This window comes from Ceratotherium simum, chromosome 31, assembly GCF_057802395.1.
Source record: "Ceratotherium simum simum isolate JZ-2026a chromosome 31, ASM5780239v1, whole genome shotgun sequence".
NCBI classification, from domain to species: Eukaryota; Metazoa; Chordata; class Mammalia; order Perissodactyla; family Rhinocerotidae; genus Ceratotherium; species Ceratotherium simum.
Window position 1 is genome coordinate 1909547 of NC_141930.1, and position 14439 is coordinate 1923985.

Sequence of the window (14439 nt, forward strand, 5' to 3'; positions counted from 1 at the left end):
GTGCAGAGATACTGACCCCAGTTCTCTTGCACCCAGATGGGACTGAGATGCATGGAGTCTGACGGGCCATAATTTTGATCGAAAACAAAGTAGCTTCTTCTATTTACCCCAAATTTCTTTAAAATATTATGATTTTTGTGTTTCATGATGAAGACATTAAGAAGCCCTGCTATAGATGATGGGAGTCGATACAAAGCCTTCAAGTAAGGGAAAACTAACCAATTTGCATTTTAGAAAGTTTAATTAGGGGGCAATATGAGTAATGGATTAGAGATGATAAAGCCAGAGACAGGGAGACTAATTAAGTGACTACTGAAAATTCTAAGTAAAAGATGATTAAATCATGAACTAAGACAATGTTGGATATAAAAATGAGGAAGGAAATTTAAGGGATATTTAGGAGGGAGAATTGATAAGATTTGGCAGTACTACAACTTTGCTTATCTTCGAGAGTTCACATGGAATACAATAGAAGACAATGAAATGTTGTTCAACACAGTGGCCCAGTCGGTGTGGGACTTAGCGCAGAGTCTTAGAGGAAATACTTAGTGAGAAAATCAGCTTAGACCCTAAGGCAGTATTTCATAACAACGTACTAATTTTTTTAAGTAGATGAGGAGAACTAGAAATCTCCAAAGTCCCTCAACCACAATAAGGGTATAAAATTATTGTGAATGGAGGTTGTTAGAGAATTGAGAAGACAATTTCTCTGAAAAATTCTGTTCTAAACCTCACCATCCCATTCCGAAAGGGGCTGTGATGAGAAATATCTCTGCATCATCCAATCAAAAGTGAGAACCTTCCACAGGACCAGCTGGAAAGCTTGAAATGCATTTCCAGATTTCAAAAGCCACACTACGCTACTGTCTGACCACCCCTTGAGAACTCTAAAGGTAAGAGACAGGCTAGCTGACTGCTGATAGACAAGCTATGTCAGTGGCTGCTTTGGAACTTACCCACCATCTCAAAGTTTGCCAGGGTGAAGAACATGAGTGTTTTCCTAAGCAGACTTTCCTGGAAGACCAAATGTAGACTCCTGCACAAAAGACAGCCAGAATGGAGTCCTAACTGGGTTGCATTGGGGATGAGGGAGGTGGCAGTGAAGTGGCCTCAGCAGAGGAAACCTGAAATTATCCCTGGATTCCTGGGAAGGAAATGTGTTACTCCTATTAAGGAATTACAAGAGAAAGATTCCTTTCCAACATTAAGGAATTTCTAAAAACCCTTGAAGGTGCTCACTAGGAAGTGGTTAGCTTGAAACCATTGTCAAGCACAGAGAGTGAGAAGCCAATTTACAACAGTAGTGATCAATTAAGAACATTTTCACTCCCCTTATCACTTCTTTGCCGTCTTCTTCTCCCCAGTCCCCAAATCGGCCCCAGGGCAGAGAGAGCAGAAACCACAGGAGGAGAGCTGGGGATGGATGGGGTGAGGAAGCAAAGATACTTAGCGTGCCTCCAATGGTGTGGGAGCAGAACTCTAAGGTGGCCTCCGTGATCACGATGTGATTTCCATGACTATTTGTATTGTACAGCAGAGTCTTGCAGATGTAATTAAGGTTACTAATCGTTGACCTTAAAATATGGAGATTATCATGGTGGGCCTAGCCCAATCAGATGAGCCCTTTAAAAGCAGAGAGTTTTCTTCAGCTGGTAGCGAAGAGGCAGTCTGGGAGATTCGAAGTGTGAGAGAGATTCCGTGGAAGGGAGTTCTTCATTACTGAGCTGGAGAGGGCCATGTGGATGGGGCAGACTTTAGTGGCCAACACTGACTCCCAGCTGACAACCAGCAAGGAAACAGGCACATCAGCTCTACAGTGAAAGGAAGTGAATTCTGCCAAACCAAATGAGCTTGGAAGTAGAGTCTTCTCCAGAGCCTCCAGAATGGAGCCCCGTGCGATTGACACTGATTTCAGTCTTGTGAGACTTGAGAACAGAACCCAAGCGAACCTGCCCAGAGATCTAACTACAAAACTGAGATAATACATGAGTCTTGTTTAAGCTGCTAAATTTATGGGAATTTGTAATGTAGCAACACAAAACTAATACAAGCGTGTAGCAAGCCCATCAACCTTAAATCAAGTTTGGATACATGCTTCTCATAGGCTAGATGTATTAATATCTCAATTTGCCAACTAAAAATGCCTTATAGGGTATTTTATGACTTAACAGTGATCATAACATCATTAGACTAAGTTTCCAAAGGGGAGCGGAAGAACGTCTCTCACTGAAAAAATATCAAAGAAAGTGGGAGACATAAAATTGCTTTGTGAATGCTTCCTGTAAGTTGAACTTGTTAACAAACCAGTTATTTATCGTGTATTCAGTATTTTTTTGTGATTATATTTTAATAGAGGCATCCACAAACCCAGACTAATATTAGTTTTAAAATTTTTCTGCCATAGGAATGCAAAATTATCATATTTAAGCTTTTTAAACTAAATATGTCAAAATTGTGTGAGATAATTTTTACCAATAGCAAATAATCCAACTCACAAGTAGACCTTATTGTTGAGGATCATGGCATGGTAATGCAAATATAGAACCTTCAAATCACTGAATACGTGATTTATCAAGAATTACATCTATTAGTAGAACAACACGTGGTTCCATGTGCAGTAGAAGGTAGGGCATCAGTAAATCTGAAATCAGGAACATGGTATTTGACATCTCACTGCTGCTTTTCCTATAATGGGCTAAAATGAACTCTGCTGTCCAAAAAATCCGTAAATTGAAATGGTTTAGTATTTTTGTTTATGAAACAACTTACTGAAAAACCAAACTCAAGCAAAAACATTGATTTCTTTTTACAAAGCAAAACAAACAAAAACTTCACAAAATTTATAAGTGGCTAAATATATATAATCAAACTATAATACCAAGGTCAACATTATTTTCTGATTAATGTTATTGTGTCTTCATTTATATATGTATGTGATATTTCATAAGAAAACTTAATTTCCCCAAGTAAGAACTACTTTTAAATGTCTGCAAGATGTTAAAATATTTGGCTGGTTTTCTCATTAATGAAACTATTCTTCAATATATTTATAAAATACCTGATGGAATAAAATAATATACTGAGAATCAGTTATATGAAATATAATTTTTCACTCAAAACTTTGTCCAAGATAAAACAAAAATTTTACTCAAATTAACTAACATTTTTTCTTTTAACGTTGTTAATAATGAGTAAAAAAAAGAATCACAAGAGAAAAAATATTTTTAAGTGTCATACCTTATTTTTAACTTGGAAATGTATTTTTACATCAAAATTTTATCATAAAGCAAAAACAAAAAACAAAAAGGGAAAGGGAAGCATGTTTACTGTGGCAAATTGTTCCAGAGTTTAAGCTTTTCTGATTAACATCGTTACCAAGGAGACACCTGGTTATAACTCGTTTCAGCACGGAAGAGCAATACTGATGCGTTGGGAAGTAGATCTTTTCGATAAGAATATATTCACTGCTTCTGCAATGTCTAACAGACCTATCTATAGTAAAAATCTGGTTTCCTAGGCTTTTGATTAAGAGAGTCATTATCAGAGATTAAAGTCTTTGGACATTCTTCTTGTTTAAAAACAAAAAAACCTTCCAGGTAGTTTGTACCAATGTCACCTTGGAATCAGAATTCTCCTTTTAGGAAAGACAATTTAAAAATGACAGTTTAAATCCATAGCTATCCCTTATTTTTTCAATCATGCATGGTTGAATGAGATATAATTAATAACAATGATAATTCACTTTTTTATATGAAAAGCAATTTTTTCTCATTACAAAGGTAGTACACTTGTTTTAATGGTAGGATGAGAATTTCAGATATCAGTAAAATTAAAATAATTGGTATGCATAATTTTAATCTAAATGACTTGAGGTATAAGTTCTGCATCTGGACAAAAATACGTTGCCTCCATAAAAAGAATAATCAGATAAACCATATTTCCAGTGGCATTATACGAAAAAAGTATATTCATATTTGCTTAAACTTAATAGTAACTGTTCTCATTCTTATTTAACTGCTCAACGTATCTGAGAAGCATGCACTTAGATTACAAAACAAGTTATTTCCTATCTTCCCAAAGTTAACAAATTAAATGAACAAAGAAATAGCTTTCAAAGTCCTTTTAAATATTGCAAAACTAATTACTGCACGTCTTCCTCTATGATTGTATATAGATAATTGTATATATGATTCTCCAGATAAAGTATTTAACATTTATGCAGTTTTTTACGCTTTTTGGATTCTGTTCCAGCTACCTCCAGATATAGGCACAGTGAGTGCATTGCTTCCTCAGGTATTTACTAAATGTTGTTGATGAACTGGATCATTTAAGTGACATTGGCTCCTTAACATGATTTATACAGGAGCAAAGAGAGAGTATGATCTGACTACCTGAGAAAAGATATGAACTTTAATTTAGTTTTCCAGTAATATATTTCACAATTCTAAAAAATATTTCTATATTTAACAATCTTTAATAGATTAGAGAGTATAGGCAACAAAATCAACATATGACTAAGGATTCTGTCGGAACACATTGGTTTTATTTATTTTTTGATGGTCCACTTCAAATATAAATGATTATTTCTAACACCAATATAATATAACAGCTAGTGACAACAATATTATTTTGACAGAAAGATGATATGTCATGGGTTTTGCTCATGTTCATTATTCTACTTTAATATTTTCATTTGTCTTCAGCTTGATATTTTTCAAGGATCATTTTATTTTCTCTATGGTCCTGCCCTATGCTAGTTTACAGAGATGGATCTATATATCAGATGATAAAAGGAGTGGAAAAGATGGAAACAGAATGAAGTAATATGAAAAAACAAAATTAAAGATCATCATTATTCGTGTGTGAAGATGATCCTTTCAGAAAATTAACCATTAAACTTTTCATTAAGATTATTTAGCCTTTAAAACATATTTTTTTACTTTTTTGGAATAAAATATAAAATAATTAGAAGGCAGAAATAAAGAGACTCTGAAATTAAATCCAATATTTTATTTCCTTATAAGTTGTGGCAAAACAAGCAAAATACAGTCCTCAAGAACATTTTTGTTCAGGGAATGTTTAAGTACTTAGGCTTTAAAACATCAGTTCCAAATAAAGAAAATATAGAATGAAATTTAGAATATGAACAGTACACACAAAAATACAACTAAAGCTTATACTACACCATCTATTTGAATTTCAGGTTGCCAGACAGCAAAGAACATTCTCACACATGCTTGAAAGTAGCACTTGCACGTGTGAAATGCTGATTTACCTAAAAGACTCCACGGTGTATTCGCCTTGCACCAGTTAACACAATTAACACAAGAAAAGAAAAACCTAGCCTTTATCAAGTGAGCATACTGTAACTTTAATTGGTGGTTAGCAATTATTTTTAATTGATATTTGCCTTGAGGGTGGTTTGTATTTGAATGTCACAGAAGGAAAGAAAATTAATCAACGTCATTTCAACTTTATACATTTTAAAAATGGACACATGATTTTGAAGTTAAGCAGAATCAGAGGTAAGCAGGTAGAGGGTACATATTCTCTAAGAGACATAAAAAAATACTTGAAATTCAGGGTAAGGGGTTCAGTCAAATCACACATGGATAATCAAGAAAATCTTTATAATTTAAAGCAAATTCCTCACCCATGTTAATTTCTATGAGTTTCTCACCTTCTATCCTTTATCCAATGTCTAATGTTTTCAGTTTTATTGTACATAAAACTATACTTTTATTTAATATCCTATTATGTTATGACTTATTAACCCGTATTCTTTTACCCTTCATACTCAATCACATATCTTATTTGAGTATTTATAATATTTGGAGGGCAAAACACAGGTGGTTGCATGATTATCCTTTTAATATTCCTAGGGCTCTAAAGTTTCAGATAAAATCTTAAATACAGCAAGCCATAGATCTTCATACACACTCGATCTAGACTGTACCTTGGAGGATAGCACACACTTGACCTGAACCAGAAACACAGAAGCAATAATTTTAGAGAAGAAAAAACAGAAGATATTTCAGAAAAGGAGAGAGTGCTGCTTTTAATAGTAACTTGGGAATTAGCAGAGAGATTTTCATAATTTCGAATCAAAGTCTTTTGAAATATTGCTAATATATTCTAAAAGTAGCACAACTAAATCAGACAGAATATGAAGTTATAAAGCAGGCTATATTTGGATATATTGTCTCTATAAATAACATATGTACCCTACACTTATTTGAATGTCCCAATCTGTCTGTGAAATATGTCCATCCTTGTAAAAAATTCATCAAATAAAATGGTATAACAGTTAAAAAACATTTATGAATTTACCAAATAGGTCCTTATCTTCAATGATCGCCAGCTCAACCTCTTTTCCGGTAACTACTGTGCATGTGAAAGGGTCTTGAAGAAGAACACTGATCTCACCGAAGGACTCCTCCTCCTTAAGTTGACCCATGTAAACAAGTTTTCTAATTTTTTTCTGTAAGAGATATAGATAACTGAGGCTTAATGAAACCACTTTCCTATAATGATTAAATATTGTTACTATCAGAAACTCACTGTTCATAAATAGTGTTAGTATATGGTATTTAAAATAAATTGCAGTTTCATTCAAATCAGAGAAAACATTTACTTGCACGCACATTTAAATTATATTAGAACAACAGTAAAATGATAGACAACTTCAGCATTTCTAAGGTAATTGAAAGCACTGTCATTTAGTGATCTACAAATCAAATTTTTTAATCCACCAAGATGTATGGGAAATATTGAACTCATTCCATTTTTCAAGGTCCTAGGTATCATCTTGTAAGTGTAGCTTTGTTTTGTATATTTTGTGAACCACCGTTTGTTACCTCAGCCCCATTTGCAAGACACACTTGTTGGACTAACAGAAAATAAAGAAAATAAGCAGAGAGTGGTAGGACCAGAAGTGATGGGATTAACAGCACAAGGTGGGATTCTACCCTGACTTTCCTGTTTAAATAAAAAAGAAACATGGAAAATGAGCTTGACTTAGGGAACTAGCAATTCAGGTCCCAATTAGGAACTTTGTGGAAAACGGCCTACAAGATTTTCGGTATGCATGGTTCTGGAGAAAAAGTTGAAACTCTAAATTATCTTTTCAGGGAGAGCTCAACGGTATTGAAACAGAGACGAGGTGGTGAGCAGCAAGATAAAAAACAACAGAGTGTAGCCCGCAGGGTAGGAGCGTGACAAACTCGGAAGAAGTGGAAGCCTTTACTAAGTATCCTGGGTTCAAAAGCCAATATCGAACTTGAATATTTGCCACTTATATAAATGGAATATAACTAGTACAGTAGAATTCAAGTAAGTTCATATATTAAACTAAATTCCACTGGAGACTGCCTGACCAACCCAGAAGGACTGGTTCTAACTTTTCTACCACTATGTGTTAATGTTCTGCCTTTTCTAGAACATCATAAAACTGAAATCATACAGAATGCACTCTTTTGGGTCTGACACTTTTGTCCAACCTAATGCTTTGAGATTCATCCATATTCTTGTATGTTTCATTAGTTCTTTTTAGTGGGACGCCGTCACAGCATGGCTTGATGAGTGGTATGTAAGTCCACGCCCGGGATCTGAACCCGCAAACCCCAGGCTGCCGAAGAGGAGCATGTGAACTTAACCACTACACTACAGGGCCAGCCCCATTAGTTCTTTTTGCTGAGGAATGGCATTCCTTGTATGAATATAGCATAATGTTTCTATCCATTCAACCATCAATGGACATTTGGATGACTTACAGTTTTTGGCTTATGAAGATTCATGTAATTCTTTTTGTAAACACATATTTTCATTTCTCTTGAGTAAATATCTAGAGTGGAATTTCTGGGTCATTTGTTAAGTGTGTTTTAGCCAATCTGATATGCTTATAGTAGTACCTTGTTGTGGTTTAATTTGCATTTCTCTGATGAATAAGGATGCTAAGCATCTTTAACGTGCTTATTGGTCATTCCTAAGTCTTACAACTTGATATATCTTACAATTTATCTTACATTCCTGTATCTTACAACTCAGTAAAGAGAAGAAAAGAAACCCAACAAAAAATAGTCCAAAAAACTGAACAGAAATTTCACAAAAGAAGACAAACAAGTAACAAATGTCCAATAAGCACATGAAAAGATGTTCAATATCTTTTATTCACTAGGGTAGATTAAAGAGAATATGTAAGTTTAAAACTTACCACTTTTTTTGATTGTAGTTTCACAAATCCTATAATACTTCTATAAATGTTACAATATCCAGAATTAATATAAGCCACAAAAGAAATTACATTTCCACTTTCCACTATCACTGAAAATAAAAGAGATAATTCATAATTTCACACATTCTTCTCTATAAGAAATTATTTTATATATTATGACAAAACTTGACATATCTAATTCAATAACTATTGGTAAATTTCTTAATGGATGCCACTTTATAGGCAGTACTTGGCGTATGATAAAAAATTTACATTTGGTATTTATATCTGTAACCTAATATAGAAGTACACATTGACAAGACTTTGGCAGTAAAGGCAGCTTTGTGCTAGTAGACTGTGGTGGAGGAGAGGAAGAGGAGCGTGGCGCAAGCCCCAATCTGTAGCATTTACCCATATTCGTGGTGGAAATATTCTTACCATGGTGAATTTCAAACTGCCAATGGTTTAACAACTAGCTCACAAAATCCCTGAATATTGAACATTGGCTGCTCAGAGCCTGCCCCTTGAGCCAGCCCTAGCGCTCTACTAAACATAGGAGTTGTTAAAAGCAAGTGCTCTGAGGCCATACTGGACTGGTTTGAAACTCTACTCTGCTACTTCCCAAGTGATAAATTACGGAACTTCTTTGAGCTTCAGATTTTTCATCCTTAAAATGGGAAAATTAGGCGTCTTTGTTCTATACCCCACATAGGTAATGAAGTGCATGTAAAGTACTTAGCATGATGCCTGGCACACAGCTTTACGCAGTAAATCATGTTGCTAATATCATTATTATTTGCTCAAGTTTGTGAAGCCACCCTTAGGCCAAGATACACTTGAAGGTGAATTGGCTAATACTACCAATGTATTAAAAAGCAACTTAAATAAAAACCACCTGATCTATGCGATCAATTGGACATATATAAATTAAAATTACTATTTCAGATTGACTTTCTGCTTTGTTCATTCTGAAACATATCAATATTTTTTCTGAAAACCCCAAACACAACAGTGATAACATAAACATAAGGACACATACGTATCTTTCCCATGATTTTATTAAAAAAGTAGACAATTAAAAATATTTTTAATTATTCAAAAGCATTTATTTCACAGTGTAAAAGAGTATATACCAGCATGAGAAAAATTATTGATGTTATTAAAATAATAAAGAAACTGGAGAATAGCACAGCTCTTTAAAAATTATGGTCAAAAAAAGGACAAGGTAACAATTGGTAAATATAATTTACCATAAGCAAACATTAAATAAACACCAACATAGTACAATGGAAAAATACCTTAAGATAAATCAAGTGGGGGCCGGGCCAGTGGCGTAGTGGTTAAGTTCACATGCTGCGCTTCGGTGGCCCGGGGTTTGTGAGTTTGGATCCCGGCACTGACCTACACACTGCTCATCAAGCCATGCTGTGGCAGAGTCCCACATACAAAGCAGAGGAAGATGGGCACAGATGTTAGCCCAGGGACAATCTTCCTCCAGCAAAAAGAGGAAGATTGGCAACAGATGTTAGCTCAGGGCCAATCTACCTCACCAAAAAAAGAAGATAAATTAAGTGGCATTTTAATTATTTTGCTGAAATTGTTTATGAGAATATGTTATCTCCCTTTCTTCATATAGTATTCAGAGCTCAAATTTCATAATAAAAAAATTAAAGAGTTATTCTACTATGACCAATCATTTATTTTGCTTAAATAAGATTTTATAGTAACGCTTTTACAGTCTTGTACTATGTTTTTTATAGCCAAACAATGATATTACAAAGTTATCTTAAGATATCAAAGTACAACATATCTGTAGAACTATGTATAAATTGTATAGAAAACGGGAAGTTTTCTCATAGTTCCTACTCTTAAAAGTAAAAAATATTCTTCTATCAAAGGTTAAATGGTAGTAGAGACTTTTTACTTCTTTTAGTCAATCAGTAGGATATAAAGGAAGGCATATAGCCTCCTGGCAAATATAGATAAGAAAAGGAGGCACTTAGATATTAAAGAGACTCGTTATTCCTAACTTTCAGAGCTGCACTACTATAAATCATTCCTTGAAAATTTGAGTTCTATATAGATCATAGAGAAGCATACATAATATCAAAGAGGATGAAGACCACGAGAATTTTTCTTTGTATCGAAGGCAAGGCAACTATGGAAAAGCCAAACGACTGAGTAAAATTCATGAGGCAGCCTCATTCCTCAGAAGGATATTTGCAATCTGAGTAATCGTCTATGGTTTTCATAACAATCATAGCAAATATTTATCTTAATGAAAACAATACAGCAAAACCCCTTTCATCTAGGTAAGCAGCCTGAATTTAATGATATTACAAAAAATGTGTATCATCACATTTAAGAAAGAAATTTTAAATATTACTATTTTTTACTAGAAAAAAATTATATCAATCACCTGTAAAATTCTTAACACCTCTATTCACTGTGTTTCCTAACTTTACTCATTCAGCCTTTGATCCTGCTTCTCATTACAAAGAACTTATGCCAGTGATGTTAAGATAAATATTGTCATCTCCACACTCTCTCCTCTTGGGTTACATAGAAAATGACAAACAACATAGAAAGATACAAAAGATTATAACACAATTTTAAAGGAAACAATTTAGCTATGGACTATATAGAAGAAATTTTATTCCTTATTATTTAAAGGTCATATTCATTAATGTTCAGGAAATAAAGTTGAATCATGCTTAAAAATTAGGTTTTAAAGAGCCCCATCAAAACTCAGACTCATATTCTAAAACCTGAAAGCATTAGACGATTATGAAAAGAACAAACTTGGTTCTATCTTAAAGGTAAATTAGAGCGAGAAGAAAATCAGAAGGATTTTCAGAAACTGAATATCAGACATTGTTCTTTTTCTTTCTATTGTTTATCATATGCCAGGAAATAGTCACAAGTCTAGTAAAACTATTTTATTCCAATTTTCAGATCAGTTAGAAGTCATGATAGGAAGAATAATTTCCTGTTGGCTATTAGCATCAGCACGGGGACAGTTAAGGTCTCCGTTTAAATGGAAATTAGTGATTAGAAAGATTGTTAAAGGGCATCTTCTTAATGAAGATAAACCCCAGTGCATTAGCCTAACAGACCAAGACACAGTCTTGGAGCAGAAGTGCATCTGAGGATCAGTAAGACTGTTGCAGTTTCAAGCAGGACAGGTCTTAGCTGAATGGATACTAGTTCTCCTTGTAAAACTAGACTACTTGAAAAAGAAGGATATAAAGGTAGAGTACTAGTTAACACTATATGTGAACTTTATTTTCCATTTAGGGAAATTTTTCTGAGCATATTTTCCTTATGAATATATTTAGTTTGCTTTCATAATGTTGCTAAGAAAGGACTTTGCATTTATTGAATATTTCTGTAGGGTTCATACTAAAAAAACTTAAACCAATATTAAAGATTACCTCTTCATTATTAAAAAAAAGTATATTTATTGGCAGATAAAGAGCACTTGTGGCTAAATAGAGGCAAACCCTGAATAGAAATAAGTGTCAGAAGAATTGATCTTTGATTATCTAATTTCCAATTATACTAAGACTTCCGAATTTATGGCACATTAAAATAGGTCATTATTCTACAATATGAATACTATATATAAAATATCCTCATGTATAATTATCTGTCACTTTGCATAAGAAATTAAAAAATAAATGGACATTTCTCTAATCTCACAAATTCGTGATATGGAAAAAAGTTATACATAACTCTATTAATTATTGAAAGAGGAAATCCAGAGAAATATGGACAGAAGAAATTTCTGACTTTGAACATGCCTCAGAAGCTATTTCAAGTAAAGAACTTACTAAAATAATCATTTATTGAATGATTTCACAGAAAATAACAGAACATGACTGGTTACTCGTTACAAAATAGGGCAGATGAGGAAGCGCCAGACTTGGTGTTGGATTCTCTTTTCCTCCTCTCTCTTCCGCATTCTCCCCACATTTTCAATTCTTCCTCCCCCTCCTAGTCTCTAAGACAGGACAAATGCGGGGGCTTGGAGCCATTTCGCAGTTCAAGGCAGGAGGGATTATCAAGATTTGATGCCAAGCCTTTAATACTGGGCTCTTTGTCTTTTCTTATTTATCTGTAGTAATTTTTCACAGATTATGTTACTTAATCTTCACCATTACATACCTTGCAAATATTTACTTCTGGTTTCCTAAGAATGATTTAATTTGTTTGTAATTTTACCACATAGTTTTTACCATTTTGTGTGTGGTCAAACATGTTAAAATTCTCTTCATAAATTCAAGATTGAGAAGATTATTACTAATAAAATAATTCTATATTTTAAGTCAATAAATTTATAGGATTTTTGCATTTAAATGTTTCCTATGATTTATAATTTGAATAATGTATGAGGTAAGAATTTTTATCTCAAATGGATAAAAGTCCCCCCAAAATTGAAAATTCCATCGTATCCCCATCAATTTGAAATGTCCCTGCTATCAGGCATAAATTGATATAAAATCATGAAGGTTTTCTCCAGTTACTTTGTTGTGATCCTGTGCTCTAACACTCTTTTAATTATTTTAACATTAGAATATGTTACAATAACCGTGAGATAACTTTTACCACTGAAATTTTGCCAAAATTTTCTTGGAGCATATTGTGTGTTTGCTCATCTAGAGAAAATTGTAATGCTCAATATTTTATGTTTGTCCCTTCAGATCTACTAATTCTCTCTATGGTGCTGTTTGCCTTGGAATGTCCATGTTCGTACACCTCATCAGCCAGCCTCCCTCATCCTTTGACTTTTGGTTGAATTTGGCCAATGGGAGACAAAGGAAGAAGATTACAGAAAGGAGAATTTGAGGTGCTTATTCTCCCATCCACCTCCCTGATGCACCACTGTGTACAGATGCTGAACACCTGTACCAAAGACCCTACCTACAGGAAAGAGCTGTAGCTACAAGCGTAGTCAGATGCCCACCATTCCTCCCTCCCCTTCCCCCTTCAGACCTAGACGTGGTAGTGGTTCTCTACTATTGAAAGTCTCTGGTGCCTCACCATCCTCCATTACTTTCCCTTAACCTTACCCTCACCTGGTAAGTGGTCCCTTCCTTAATCTCTGTCCATCACTCCCATTTAATATGCTATCTGTTTACTGCCAGAACCCTGACTGATACCTAGAATTTTCTTTTCAAGTCATAGAGTATCCTGTCAAGATTTTCCCAGACATTCTATTCAATTCATATATGTGTTTAGGTGGAATTATATGTTTACAATATTCCAATCTAATCTTAATTTTCCAAGTCTTTTTTATACCACCCCCAAAAGTTATATGTATAGTTTGCCTCATAAAAGGTTTGCACTTTTCTCACTTAGTTCATTTCTGGATATTTAAAATTTTTATAATATCTTAAGTGATGTTTCCCATTGTTTTGCCCAATTAGTTATTGTTTCTTATATGACTGTGATTTGTTGATTTAAGAAATGGAAACTGCCTCTTGTTGATGTAATAAAGGAGACAGTTTTGAGGAAAGGACTGACATTTAAACCAAAGTCAATGAGATTCATGGTGCCACAGTCTGAATAAATCAAGCCTAATAATTGCTATATTCAAGATTTTTATTCCACAAGGAAAAGTAGTAGTGAGCATATTTGGGTCAGGCGGCAGATCCACAGAGGACTTCCTTCTGTGCAGGAGAGGTTGATCACCAAAGAAGAATTTAGGGGACATTACCAATGATTGACTAGATGCTAAGCTAACAGAAACATTTAAAAGGAAACATTTCAAATAATATAGCAATTGTATGATTACCATCTGATTCACTGGTATCACCCTCTCTTTTTTCTAGCACCGTGATGAATCGTGATATGTACATACACACATATACAAAATGAGAATATCAACAGAAGATAGAAACTATCAAAAAGAACCAAACAGAAATTCCAGAACTGAAGAATAAAATGACTGAATTGAGATAATTGAAGTGAAAAATTCACTAGAGTGAATTAACAGCCCTTGACCAGACAAAAGAAAGAACCAGCCAACTAGAAGACAGGACTTTTGAAATTACTGAGGCACAGGAGCTAAAGAGAAATAATGAAGAAAAATGAAAAGAGACTAAGGGACTTATGAAACACTATCAAATAGAACATCATACACATTATAGGCATCCCAGAAGGAGATGAAGAAGAGAAAGAGGCAGAGGCCCTATCTAAAGACGTAACAGCTAAAACTTCTCAAA

General features: G+C 34.1%; 1 protein-coding gene across 4 annotated transcripts in view; it reads right to left on the minus strand.

Moving 5' to 3' along the window:
* The window catches only part of CNBD1 (cyclic nucleotide binding domain containing 1), a 301600-nt gene that overhangs the window by 87974 nt on the left and 199187 nt on the right, over positions 1-14439 (minus strand). For all 4 annotated transcript variants that reach the window (XM_087420362.1, XM_087420360.1, XM_087420363.1 and 1 more), the window contains exons 6-7: positions 8213-8322; positions 6331-6481 (exon numbers count right to left, since the gene is read on the minus strand). In XM_087420362.1, coding sequence (XP_087276488.1) covers positions 6331-6481; positions 8213-8322 — 261 coding nt within the window. The remainder of the gene's footprint in view (positions 1-6330; positions 6482-8212; positions 8323-14439) is intronic.